The sequence below is a fragment of the Grammomys surdaster genome, unplaced genomic scaffold (assembly GCF_004785775.1).
Source record: "Grammomys surdaster isolate TR1022 unplaced genomic scaffold, NIH_TR_1.0 170, whole genome shotgun sequence".
Taxonomy (NCBI): Eukaryota; Metazoa; Chordata; class Mammalia; order Rodentia; family Muridae; genus Grammomys; species Grammomys surdaster.
Window position 1 is genome coordinate 16,662,571 of NW_021604618.1, and position 14,688 is coordinate 16,677,258.

At 40.2% G+C, this 14,688-nt stretch overlaps 1 protein-coding gene across 2 annotated transcripts in view; it reads right to left on the reverse strand.

The window, feature by feature from the left end:
- Positions 1–2,885: 2,885 nt before the first annotated feature.
- Aqr (aquarius intron-binding spliceosomal factor) overlaps positions 2,886–14,688 on the reverse strand; it is a 71,762-nt gene continuing 59,959 nt past the window's right edge. The window contains exons 30-36 of one of the 2 annotated variants that reach the window (XM_028766908.1): positions 14,238–14,409; positions 11,537–11,707; positions 9,707–9,792; positions 7,454–7,628; positions 5,583–5,696; positions 3,166–3,533; positions 2,886–2,910 (exon numbers count right to left, since the gene is read on the reverse strand). In XM_028766908.1, the coding sequence (XP_028622741.1) occupies positions 3,210–3,533; positions 5,583–5,696; positions 7,454–7,628; positions 9,707–9,792; positions 11,537–11,707; positions 14,238–14,409 (1,042 nt within the window). In that variant the 3' untranslated portion in view covers positions 2,886–2,910; positions 3,166–3,209. Of the gene's footprint in view, positions 2,911–2,940; positions 3,534–5,582; positions 5,697–7,453; positions 7,629–9,706; positions 9,793–11,536; positions 11,708–14,237; positions 14,410–14,688 lie in introns of those variants that run through there. The other variant, XM_028766907.1, reaches the window with a different exon arrangement.

Below are 14,688 nucleotides of genomic sequence, written 5' to 3' on the forward strand. Positions count from 1 at the left end.
GAGTCCAGTCTGTCTTACATTACCTATGCTTGCTCTAATCATAAGCTAACTGCTTTTTATAGATCAAAAATGAGCCATTTATAGTGTTTCAGTATCCAGTAAAACATCTCAACTTATCACCACTAACTTAAAAGTCCTGGTAATATTTAGATCTTTTCAGCCATTTGTCCAAATCAATGAGGGTCTTTATTCTCTGATGTTGTAAAGAACTTTTGTAACTCAGTATTTGATGAGAAAAAAAACCAAACCAAACCAAACCAAAGCAAAAAACCCCAACAGATCCTCCACTACGTTATCTGCTTTAGTTTTGCACTCACTCTCTGGGAACACATATTCCAAGTCTCTTTTAAAAAATAGATTTCCATGCTACAACATGTTTAATTTCATGTCTTCAGGACCTGTCTGCCGCAACTCCAACCCAAACCGGAACCCCAGAGTCTGTGCAGTAATCGCTCATGCGTTCTTATTTTAGAACATAAACAAAACACACCTTTAGGATTGTGAAGTTGGATTCTACCCACTCTCCTCAAGAGTACCCAGTCTCTTCATGCCTCCCAAGGTTCTCTACTCTGTTCAGTCATTCTTAGAGAGAGAGAAAGAGAGGAGAGGGGTGAGGGCACATCTCTTTCAATTGCTGCTAGAATTGCCCAGTTCTCTATCAACTGTATCTCTCTGGCCTTCACAGTGAATGAATGATTTAAAATTGAAACCCCAGTTTCAATTCATCATCATCTTTTATTTCCTTTGACTAAATATTTAGTCAATGTCCGCCTTGATTTGAATTTTAGTGTGATAGAGCCAGAAAACAACAACACCCCCCAAAACTAAAAACCAAAAAACCAAAAACAAAAACAGAAACAAACAAACAAACAAACAAACAAAAAAACCAAGTAAATAAACCATGGACACCCAGGCAGACAATGACAGTCCAGACCTGGGCTTGTTTTCATCGCTGATATCTTAATTCATATCTACTAACAGGTGGTGGGAAAAATCTTTTCCAGGAAACACCATAATACAGCAAAGCTGCTTTCCTTCTTGCATAGCCTGCTACTGTATATTCAAAATGAAAATAATTCCATGAGTGCTGTTCCCCACACACATGCCCTCACCTGTTTTCAAACTCTTGTATCAGAGGAATTATGTAACCGACTATCTGGCTTGATCCTTACCCCGATAAGAAAATAGGTCAGGGTTTTATGCTGGGCATTTCCGTCTACACTCCTCTCCACACTCAACATTTATACAAGTGTTCTGGTGCACACTGTGAGCCCAGAGTGTGGATCCTTTAGCTTGGGAACTGAACAAACACTTATTCAACATATAATTGACTTGACTTTTTGGGTTATGAGTCCATCACTTCAGGATTAGAGAGGGCTCAGTGTGGTTCTGTCTTTAAAAGTTCTTTGGATAAGGTCAAGTTTATAGGGAGAGGGACTAGAGGGGAGACACTATGGAAATGTTCCCCACTATATAATTCTAGGAGATCAAGGAGGAACAAATAAAAGCAGAAATTCCTGCTTCCCATGTACACACATGCAGCCCTGTCTTCCACTCCTGCCACCAGGCTCAGGGTCCTCATCAGAAGAGGTCACTTGTCAGAAAACATTAGTTCCATTCATTGTTAATTCCAGCATCACAGCCTCTTTCACAAGGACAGACAGTAATCTGCAGAGAGCCTCTCAAGCCACCAAGTACATGGAGTCAACAGGGGGCCCAGGTGACTGGCAGATTTAGATGAACAGAGAACCTGAACTTCTACATCTCCGACCAACTTCAGTACACCACTATAGCTGCTGGCTGGATGACCACACTTCATTAATAAAGTCCTAAGACATCTGTCCATTTGACCAAGAAAGTTTAACAGGGCACAGAACTCAGAACTTCTGCATTAGCAGGCTTTCACTCTGCACATAGGAACTAAGTTCAATCATTATCACTACCCAGACGTGGGTCTTGCAACAGTCCTCCCGTTCAGCTAGATGATGAGCCCTGGTTCTGTTTCACTAGTCGTATCTGATAACACTGTGGTGTGGAGAACCTGCCCTGTCTAAGGTTCTAATTCCTCAAATGGGCCCTACCAATAAACAAGACTCCAGCGGAGAAACAGACATGTCCAACTTTTTGACATTGTAACAAAGGTCTTACTTAAGAACAGCACAAATGGACTAAAGTGGTTTAGGGGCTAAGAGTACTGGTGACCAGGGTTCAATTCCCAGCTAACAAACGTCTGTTAAGTCCAGTTCCTGGGAATCTGATACTCTCTTCTGACATCTATGCATGTAGGACACAGACACACATGCAAACAAACACCCATACACACACACACACACACACAATGAAGCTAAGTAACTCTTAAAAAGCATATACTGTTTAAAAATTGCAAAGCATTTGGAAGTTTTAAATAAGTTTATGATTTTGCATTGTGCTGTATAATAGCTGTCCTTGGCTGCACGTTGCTCATGGGCCACATGTACATGGGTGACTAAATCATTTTCAGAGCCAGAGAAGAAAAGATGTGCAGGTTCTTTGATAGACTGCAAAGGGCTTCCCCTGTGGCTATGTCCTTACAGAAAGAAAGGTAGGAGAAAAACCACCAGTTTTGAGACACTGTGGGTGGAGAATGGATGGTGCTCCCCACCTGGAACTCTGAGGGTTAATTCTACTGTCTCATGGCCCTTTTTCTAGAGAAGTTTACTAAACGTGAAGTATATGTTGGGTGAAGCTCAGCTGGTCGAGTGCTTGGCTAGCATCTACAAGGCCCTGGGTTTGAGCCCCAGCAGACCATACGATGGAGTTTGGCAGAGTGCATGCCATTCCAGCATTAGAGAGGTGGGAGCAGAGGTTAGGAGTTTGATGTTATCTTGAGCTGCACAGGGAGGTCAAGGCCACTTTGAGGTACATGAGACCCTGGAAAGAAGAAAGGGCAAGTATGCCTTATATATTCTACAGAAAAGGATTTTATTGCAGGTATTACCTCAGATACATTCAGCAATCAAAATTATTTTCTCTTTTGAATGAACAAATGAAACTCGAGTTGTTTTTATATTTACAAATAAAAAAAATATACAAAATAAGGAAACCAGCTAATAAGCATAAGGACTGAACATTAGCTGGTATCATTAAAGCCATACAGTAAGTATGAAATTTAAAATGTAACCTCACTTAGACTTTATAAATGGAATGTCCCAGGCTGTGCCGCAGATAGGCTACTTGGTCTCTTCGGGGACAGAAGCTGCATCTTGTGGGGTGGCAGCTTCTGTGGCAGCTTCTGTTGCTGCAGAGACAGGCTCAGCTGCAGTAGCAATGTCACACAGGGCAGAGGTGTCTTCTGTCTGACTGGAGGCAGCCTCAGTCTGATTGGAACAGTCAGGCTGAGAGGCCGGGGTCTCTTGACTTGGGCTGGCATCCGTTGGGCTGGGTGTGAGGTTAGCTTGAGCAGACACAGTTTCTTCTTCTGCTTCCATTTCTGTTTCCTGGCTCTGAACTTCCTCACCTTCTTCCACCATGGCAGGTGGTAGTTGTAGGAAAGTCTAATTAAAAAAATACCAGATCAATGTGAGTGTCAGGAACACTGGCTTCTGAAACTGATCAAGCTCTCAGATTACATCACTCTGTTAATACACTGCTTGTGCTATGGTTTTTTAAACACTGATAGCCATTTCATAGGACCAATTTGGCACCTTTGAAACAATGACCTTGGTTCTGCTAATGCCAAAGAATATGCCTACATGTCACAAATCAATAAAAACCCACATGAAAAGTTATGAGTTTTCAACAAAGGAATTTTTGGTAGCACTTCTAAGAAAGTGCAGTGGTTGATTAGGATTGACTGCCACATCAGCTTAAGGTTCACCTTCACTGAGGCAGCCTGTGAGGAAAGTCAACTCTTAGGACCAGGACATGGCGGGGAAGGAGAAGGGGAGCTCAAGCCTCCAGTTTTTCTCAAGGCCTTGACAGGCTGGAGCGGAGCCATAGCTTCTTTCCTCCTGGATTTTGTAAGCTTGTTGGGAATTTGAAAATATTTTAAAAGTACCACTCAGAATAGTAATGGCTCTCAGAGCAGAGCTAAGAGATAGAGACACATAATGTTCACAAAGAGACAGATTTGAAATTGGTAAGATGCTAATTTTCCCAAATTGACCACAAACAATTTCACTGTTGGAGTCATTCGATTTCAACCACAGTGGGCTTTTATGGGGCTGGAAAGCGGCTGGCTGAGTCTAGGTAGAAAAAGAATGGAACTAAAACATTCATTCTGTCTAATTTTAAGATCTGCTGTGCTAACCACTGCAATGCGGGCAGCATGGATATGGTAGAGGGACAGCAGGCAGTGTGTGTTTGGTTCTTCACTAAGATCACAACTCGTAGTTCAAAGGAGAATAAACTAGTCTATTGAGGAATGGTAGTCAAAATACAGAAGATCCACATATGGGCAAATAATTATAACACTGCAGGGAACCATGCCAGAAATGAGCTCAAACCTACTCTACATGTAAACACCACAACCCAAACTGTAACCGGAGGAGGGAGTCTTCACCAACTGGGGCTAAAGTTTTAGGACATACAAGTAATGAATCAAAGGAACGTAACTTCATATATTAGACATCAAAATTCAAAACTCTACTAAAACTGCTTAAAAAACCCACAACTTACAATTTAGGAAAGAAAATTTGTAAAGCACATGTTTGATAAGGAACTTGTAGCTGGAATACAGAAAACCTCTCAGAGCTCATTACATTAAGACATGTGAACAGACTCATCACCGAGGAGTATGTAAAGGGGCAAATAACAAAGCAAAATGATGCTCAAATGAGAAAAAATGAATTCAAAATACAAACCGAATCAACGACAATAAAGCCCACTCAGCTCGCTGAGCTCACCCTATTCCTGCTAACACCAACAGGCTTCCTGTGTCAAGTGTGAGTGAGGATGCAGGGCGATCACTTGCACTCCTGGAGAGAATATGTTCTATTTGAAAAACCCCTCTGAAAACTAGGCTGCCACTTTTAGAAGTTAAGTGTGCACGTAACAGATCAGCCAGACACTCTCCTCAGAGGAAGAAGGGCAAAGCCTTTCACAACAATTACTTTGTAACATCCTACAATGGAAACAATCACAATCTACCAACCAACTGGAGAAGAGGATGCAACAACTTGAATGACTTAAAAAAAAAAAAAGGCTGAGTAACAGCTGACTGAAAGGTATGAGTGCACATTGGATGCTGGCTAGAAAGAAGAGACTAGTTCACAATGGCAGAACTCATGGCCTAGTGGGCTTAGAGAAGGGCAGGAGGCACAAAGTGACACAAGAAAACTGAGGACAATGGCTATGATCATTATCTAGATTACGGTGATAGTTTTAGGAGTATATACATATACATATTGGATAAATACAGAATGCATCAAATTGTACATTTTGAGCATATGTACTTGATGCTAATTTATATCTACAAAAAGGCATTAAAATATGAATGTTACATAAGTAATTATATCCAACTGTGGACTCTCCATAACATATTAGTAGTACTATCCACTCTACAGAGGAGTTTCTTTTTACAGCTAGAGAGAGAGCAAACTCACCTGATGATAATGATGGGTAGTCTGTATCAAATGCATGTACATATTGTACACAAAATTCGCCATCTGGGGCATATTCTTTATTACTTGTACTTCATGAGGTGGTCTCTCTCCATTCTAGAAGACAGCAAAGAGAGAGTGAATTGTCTAGTGAATAAAACCCAGAAGCTACCATTTCAGCCCAAGCTCAGTTTTGAGTCTATAACAACCGCTAGGAGCTATTCCATGAAATTCAGAGAAATAAAAGACAATAAGTTTCATAGCCATTAGGTTTTAATTCAACTTTGGGCTGATAAGTAAACTAAGAATTTTAGCATGTGAACTAATATCAAAGAATACGATGAAACCTCATAAATAGAGGAACTAAATCAGCATGGTCTAAAAGCAACAATTTCCATCAGTGTCTAGAATCCAGAGAGGAACTACAATGTTTCAGAAAGAACATACAAGAACTATTTTTCCTATTTATATTTTCTGAAGCATAAGATGTTAGCATTTATTATTATTAACATGTAGCTATCAGCCATGGATGTAATATTCAAATCCCTGTTTTAAGCTCTGCAGCATCTGTCAGGTTCTGGTGAGACACTGTCGCTGCACAGACCCCTCACCTACAGCACCCCGAGAGCTGGATTCTGTAGGTCTGCAGGGGGATGAGGGGATTCTCATCAAGTGGCCGAGAAAGATCTCTGTAGCAGTAAATCAGTGAAGCAACTGAAGGAAACACATCTGTCCTTCACTTTCAGCCACCTTGACGATTGATAACTTTCCTATTTGTAATCACTGATCATACATAAAATCTTATCTGGTGTTACTGTAGGGATTGATGTGAAAGTCTATCAATATAAAAACAAGTTTTCCAGGAAAAAAGCATCCCAACCTTATAGTAGCTGGCATGTAACAGTAGCTAGCGTGTAATGGCAAGTTTATAAAAGAGCCAAGTGGAGAGCTGCAGGGTAGGCATCCAAGCAGTGTCAGGGCTCTGTGGTGCTGTTCCACAGCCCTCCCTCCACTTCCCTCCTGTCTTCTCCTAGTGGAATTGCTTAAACACAAAACAGACAGGCAAACAGAAATGTCTTTAAAGAGAAGTAGTTAACAGCACCATAGAACAAACACATCAAATTTATTTTGTTTGTTTTAGAGGAGTGAAAAATTGGTTTACTGAGTATATTTATAAAACAGGTTTTTTTTGTGTGTGTATGTGTTGTTTTGTTTTCTAAATTTCCTAGACCTCTGGGACATTTCATTAAGTGAAAAAAGCAAAATGGCGAAATATGCAGCTGGAAGAAAACAAAGTCACACTCAACATAGTCCAACGATGCCTGTGCCTTTGTGTGAAAGAATCTAAGAATAGACTACACTGTAGCTTACCCTACAGAGAGGAGTGGAGGGAGAAGTGTCAGAGCAGTCATGGTGAGAAGAGACAGAAGGGAGAGGGCACGAAGTCCAGAGGTTGTATCTTCCCTGCCCCACCTCCCCAGAACTCAAAAACAGAACCAGATTACTCAGTTAGGTTACAGGCTGACGGGCTGATTTAAGAGGTGCTCTGGGCTGACTAGAACATGGATTCTCACTTGACAGCCTGCTTCCACCTACCTGACGTATGGCACACTCTTTAACTTTTCTTACCCTCAGAAAGCCTCTACAGCACATCTGCTGCTGAGATCAAAGGAGATAATAGACACGTGCAGCTGATTCCCGATACACACTAAGCTTCAGGAAGTGTTAGCAGACATCACTTTTATATAATTTGGTTCTTTGGTGTAAAGAGCATTTCATATCAGTGACTGGGTATTCTCCCTAAAGTGGTTGACTGTAAGAGAACCCACTGTCCCACTGGGGCATATTGCTCTACACAGTGATTAATGGCCTACCTTTCTGGAGGTTGGGAAAGGCTCTGTTGGAATGATATGCAAATGCAGCGGGCGGGCAGTGAGCTGGCTGAAAGCAGGAGTCAGTTCAAAGCAATTCTGGAAGAGGGATACTCTAGCAAAGATATAAAGGCCAAGCCTGGCTCTTGACATGGCTACCACCAAGCGACGCACATCCCTTTAGGAAACAAAACAATTAATTTAAAATTAATAATGTACATATATGCAGCCCCTTTCCTTGTTTTACATAATCTACTAAATAGTCTCATTAAACTATTGTAATAAAATCCTTGAGGATTTAATAACCATAAAGCAAATCAATATATTGATCAGTAAACCATGTGAGTGCTTCATTGCTAGCACCTTGTTTGTTATTGGGCATGTGTGCCCATGCAGGAGACAAAATAACCAATGCACTGGTTTAAAAGACCCAAGGAGTCCTCACAGAATCATATGGCTCAGGTATAGCAACTGATCACCATGTTATTGTCACCATGACAACCACCTTCTTTCACTTTTCTGCCAGCAAGTCCCAGGCTCTATCAAGAAAAAATTTTCCTTCCTAGAAAATTTATCAGTTTTACATTTGAGTAGAAATTTTTTTTGCTTCTTTTCAAATTCCTAATGCAGAGTTATGCAGAGGTCCCAACTGGCACTGTGCTAGCTTGTGTGTGTGTGTGTGTGTGTGTGTGTGTGTGTGTGTACACACATATATATTCCTAGCTGGTAAGTGCTAGAGTTCCTTAGCAGAAATAGAAAAGAACATGTGAACAGTGCTGTCTAGGAAACAATGGAGTGGTGGCAGAAGGAAGTGCCTTAAGCTGTTTCTGAGGAATCATATTCCCACTGTGCAGTTTCCTTGTCACATTCGGGAGGCTCAGCTCTATCTCTAGCTCAAGCATACACATCACTGTCCAGGTCCTTGTGAGCAGACATTTTCCACAGTCTTTGCTACTGTAGCAGCTAACAGGCTTTTACAAGTGTGGTTCCCCATAGCACAGGAGAAGAGGGGAATTGACCTTTTGGGTATATTCAGGTAAAGGCATCTTCCCAAGTTATTTGAATGTGTCTCACACTGGGCTCCAAACTCCTCAAGGGTGGAGACTGTGGAAGCTAAATTGGTTCCTGCATATCCAGAACCTAGCACACTGACAAATAACGGAAGGATAAGGGTGTGTTTAATTAGGAAACCGGGAGATGCATGGTGAAATCACCTTTTGAGTCACCCCCTAGTCATAAGCATTTTTCAGAAAATTAGGCAGAGATCACTTCAGAACTCAAGTTACTGAATTAAAAAAGGGGTTATTTTCCTTGTACATGTATGGGTGTTTTATCTAAATGTATCTAAGTGTAAGCCTGGTACCTGCAGAAGAAGAAGAGGACACAGCATTCAAGCATTCATACTTGAAGCTGAGAGGTCTTAGGTCAGCAATGATGGCAAACCTAACAGTACATTAGAGACTTCAATAAGCAAGAATAAGCTAACTTACTGGTATCATTTTGTAACAATTTCTTAAAACACTGTTGTCTTTGGTTTCTCTTACATAAAGACTATCAGTCTAATAGAATCTGACCTAAGCTCCAAAGAGATCTGGACTTAATGACAATTTATGAGAGCTTGGAGAACCTTCTCTTTATACCCATCGAATAAATTAAGACAATGAACTCTGGCTCTCCTGAGTTTTGATAGTAAGTCACATGAGATGAAGATTTATATAAAACCAAATGGCCGCTTTGTAATAAGAAGATATTACTCCCATAAATCTCTAGTACATAAATACATCACAAAAATGATAAAAATAGGTTGTTTGGACCATTCTTAATCCTGAGAGAACAAATGGTTCCTTTATTCTCTCATGAAGCTGAAAGATAGCGGGGAGAGAAAAACCAGAAGAAGCCTTATACACTGAAACATGTCCCATAAGAGGCCCCTTCCCCTGTAGCTCCTTTGATCTGGACACTGTTTCTAACAGATCTAAGACTCCCAAGATCCTATCTATGGTAAAAACTTCTCTTTGCATGCCACTGAATGTGAAAAAGCTATACTTATTACATTATGAGTTAAATATTCAGTAGTAAGAGCAGTGATAAACCACATAAGGGATCTGCTGTCATTCCTACAAAAAGTACAACATGCTGCCATAATGATTAATTATAGCAATTAATTGAACAAATCTAGAGCTACTTTGTCACTGAAGTTCAAAACTGAAGAGACAGTAACCTTTACTAAGAGAATAATGTTTGTACCCCATGTACCTCAAATGGCCCACAGCCCTGGTCCGCACTAGAGAAAGGAGGATGTAATCATTCTGTTGACCTTGGAATCTATCAACCGTTGTCACCTAGGAAAAGAAGGTGGGGAATGTGGTATATTTTCAAAAGCACAGTAAGGCATTATCCTAACAAAGTGCTAGAGACCAGCATCTTCCCTTTAAAATGATCTCAGAAGAAACCCAATCATATCAATGCTAACAAGTCAGTGAGTGCCACTAAAGCAAGGTAAGCATCCTGGACCATGTCCTCCTGCAACTCCCACTCATGTCTACAGACTTGTCACTATTGCTAACAGCTATAGAACTGTCCTGAACCTACAGCTTTCCTCCACTGGGTATATCCTACTTCAGAAGGCAAGCTATGTTCAGCTTATTAAGTGGATTCCCAAATACTCAAAAACATAGCAGAGTATACTCACTTATTAATCAATGTGTGTCCCTAGCATTTGTCTATAGTATTCTTGTCAAAGTGAAAAAACACCTTCATAGCACTTTTTTAATATGAAAGGAGGTTCATTAAGATTTTAGCCATTAATGTTAACTCTTAGGTCTTCATCTCTGCTCTATGAAGTCAACACAACTTACTGCTTCCATTACATAAGTCACAAGTCTATAAAACACTTCTTTGGAAGTGGATGTTACAGAAGTCTAACTTACGTACAAAGAGTTTTGACAACATATACTCCCATACACTCCCACACAACCACCACCTCATGCCCTGTTGTAAACAAGCAAGCCACCTCCAGCTCCAGGCAGCGCCTGATCTACTTTTCTTATTTCCTGCAGGCTTTGCACACACACACACAAGTAGAACCATAAAGTCTTACACTCAGTTTCTGTGAGTAGCATGAGCTTCTGGCTTTTCCATGTTGTACAGAGATGTTATGTTCACTCTGTCCTGCTGCCTGGCAGCCAGGCTCCCATTCATGTATGTGCCTGCTAATGGACACTAGATGTCCTGTTACTCTAGGGGTAGTTAAGATAAAGCTGCATTGAATATTGCAGTATTTTTTGTGGACATGTTTTCATTGCAGAAAGCAGAACTGTGGGGCTTTGTTAAGTGTATGCATGACTTCATGAACAGTTAAACTACTTTCCAAAGTTTCTGAATCAATTTATACACTCACCAGTGATATCCCAGTCCCCAAGTTCCAGTTGCTCCACTACCCGACACTCTTAACTTTTACAATTTTACCCATTCTCTTGATGTATAGAACTATCATATTGCATTTTTAAAAAATTTTATTTTATTCAGGATCTCATGTAGTCCAAGCTGCATCAAACTTGATATATAACTGGGGATGGCCTTGAACTTCTGATCCTTGCCTTCACCTTACCCGAGTTGTGATTACAGGCATGCATCACAGTGCTGAGTTAAAGTGGTGCTGAGGATGGAAGCCAGGGCTTTATGAATCCTAAGCAAGTACTCCAGACTGATGCATCCCCCTTCCCTTACTCTGTTTCCATTTACAGCTTCTGACAGCTAACGATGGGAAAGACAACTAATTACAGGAAAGAGACGCTTTATTGACTATTTGTAGGTCTTGTATAAAATATGTTCAATTCATATTGCTCATTTATATTAGTCTGTCTTACTCACCATGGCTTTCTACAATTATAAAAACTGACATTCTGAAATAAGTCTTTGGTTCTCATGTGTAGACGCTATACATGAAAATTCTGCTGCCATCCTGACCTACTAGAAAGTTTGTCTGTGAGACAAAGTGGAAGCAATAGGAACAACACATGATAAATACAAACTTTTCCTTGACAAAAAGATGACTATGACAATGTATTACATCCACAGAACTACCTTGTTTGGCCTTCCGATCAGTGGATTATTCCCACAACGCCTATTGATGATGTCCCGAATCAGGTGCTTCTGTCCGTTGTAGGTTGTTAGAATACTGATCTTGTCTGCAGGGTAGCCGAGCAAGCACATGTACATGAAAAGTGCCACTACATACTCTGCCTCTCCAAGGTTCTGTAATGCAAGCACAGACATGGTATACATTAACTCCCCTTTGGCTCCACTTTGCAAAATGGCTTACCTATCCAAATACTTATTTTGAATACATCTAAGGTAAAAAGTTAATAGGTGGGTATTTTTGATAAGTTGAAGGATAGTCTTATTCTAGGTTAATATTGGTAAAACCTTGGTGTTTGTAATATAGGACACGGAGTTATCAACTAAGAAGTTAATATTCCTGGGGCCACAATAATCATGATATATAGTCTGCATAATGTCCTATAACTGCAGCTGTTCTAACAAATATAACACGAAGGGGTAAACTATCCAAGGAGTGTGTACACATCCAGTCTAACTGGATGGAGATCTAGCCGCGTTACAGCTGACTGCACTGTGCACAGAGCTTTCCTAAGCCTCTCATGCTTCCCGATGTTTCTGTGACTTTGTTTCTACTCTCTTCCTGTTGTCACCTGAACTGGACTCACCTAGGTGAGAGGATGTGCTCTCCAACTGGTAATCTGGCTTACTGCTAAATGAGAGATTCTGGTTAAAGATGGGTGACATAAAGCTTAAAAGCAAAGGCTTTGCTGAACTTCAAAGTGAGAAATCTGATCCCGAGCTATTTAATCCAGTTCAGTAGAGACTGAGTTCAGGCATCAGATGGGAAAGTAAAGCAAGAACACAGCACATCACGGAAAGCAAAATACAAAGATAAGAAGCTAGATTCCAGGCAAAGGCAAGAGGAAAATTACTGGATGAACTTCAGAGACACCATTTATATCCAGGTTCTGGTGACAGACAGTCTCAATTATCTCTTTCATTTAAATTCTCTTTGGAAGACAGGGGACAAAAGCAGCCACATGACTGTGTAAATCTCCATTTTCTATATTGGTAGCAAAACACATTTATCCAAGGATCAGCTCTAATATAGATAAAAGAACAAACCAGAGACCATGAAAATGACCTTATATAATAAATGCTAAGGCTGAATAAAATCCAGTTTTGAGGATTCAGGTATTTTGGGCAAGATTAATGTACTGAGTTCTCAGCAAATAGAACCCAGTTCTTCACTTCTGTGAGCAATGAGGACTGCTTAACTCGGCGCTCTGCCCAAGTCAGATGTGAGGTTTAACAGGAAAAGCATATTGTGACAGACACTTTAGAAGCCGGGCCACGTCAGTCACGGTTGTCTCAACTTAGAGACTTTCATTAACTCTCCATCTCTTCTCCTCTCAGACACTAATTTTTAAACATGTATTACTTAAATGTACAGTGATCATAGTTGGGTGGAAAAGGTTTTTAATACTTCAGAAATACATTTAACAAAACAATTATCATTTGAGAATGCCCTTATTTCTCATATACTGAAACTTCACCAGAGACAGAATTAACAAATAAGGAAAGAGATGAGTAACTTGGATAATGTTTCGGGTCAATACTGTCGTGTGGTTCAGGCAAGGACGTGGAAACACTACGTAATGAAGCCATCAGGAGACAATGACCAACTCCCAAACCACCGTCAAAGGCAGACATCAGGAAACCTGTGTCTACTTTGAATAGTCTCTAAATGACTTACACCATTTAAAGGTCATATTTGTTCCTAGGCTGCAAGTAAGTATATGAGAGAGTAACTTAAATACTTCAAACATAACAGGAAAAATTTAATCTGACAGATATTTAAATTATCTCCAAAATAATGTGTAGTGAAAATATTTCAGTATACTGTCTTTATAAACTCATCCAACTTCTTGTTCGATACTAGGAGAACAATGTTCTGAGTACATATGACAATTAATGTAGCAAACTATTTTCCTACTGGACTTGCAGTTCAGGAGTCAATACTCCCGACGTGTGCTCAACCATCAAGTACTGTCTGATTTATTACTGCTAGGAATTTACTCATTTTTCTCTAGGTGAAATATTTTCCTTTACTGTGTGTGGTTTTTTTTTTGGCTAGGTTAATAGTTTAAATTTACCTTTAAAGGTTTATTTTGTATATATGTACTCTGTGTGTATACGTGGTGTATGTGTGTGTATGTTACTCATAGAGCCTAGAAGGCACTAAATCCTCTGGAATTAGCATTATGCTCCACTGTTAAGCTGCTGTGTGCATGTCTTGGTCCTCTGCAAGATCAGTAAGTGCATCTAACTGCTGAGCTATCTCTTTGGAGTACTCTTTTTTTTTTTTTTTGTAAGCAACTGAGTTCTCTATATAGATTTTAATAAGAATTTTCAGTATATTGTTTTTATTTACATATTTTCTTTCAAATTAATTAATTTTTTTTATTATTTCTGATTCAACAAGGAAGCCCTTCCTTCCGTTATTACAAACTTGTCAATATTTGCTTTTTCTACTTTCTACCGTGTTTAGTTATTCTCTGTGTCTCTTTGATCTACCTGAAAATGATGGCTTTTAAATCCTAAGGAAAGGCTGCAATCTCTCTTTTTCTTGGTAGCTGGTCACATGGCTTAAAACTGCTGAATTCCATAGTACTTCAGCCAGGCATATACAAGGTAAACTCTGAAGCTGCACACTCTGTCTTACCTGGTAGAAGTAAGGGTTAGGCTCCGACTCTCCCACTCCCTGGAAGTCCTCCACATTGATGAGCTGGAAGTCATACAGCAGGCCTGCGTTGGCTGTGCTGAACTCTGGCAGGAGCTGTACGTGTGGCAAGTTCCCTAGGTTTTTGTAACGCCAGTTGTAGAGGTTACACAAGCTGTCCCAAGACAAAGCCCCGAACACAAAGATTAACAAGGTGGGACCCTTCAGTATACACAAGGACATTCTAACGAACCACACTGTTTTAGTTTTAGTGGCCAAGCTTTGTCATCTTTTTTAGCGACAATATTTTGGAAACTTTAGGCTCCTTGTTCCAAGTGATCAAAAGACAGGGGACTGAAGATGTTCCAAAGCTGACAGCTCTCCTGTGCTCCTGTGTAAACTATTGCTAGGTCATAAACTACAAAGCCAGGAAGGCCTGTAAGCGGGGACACTA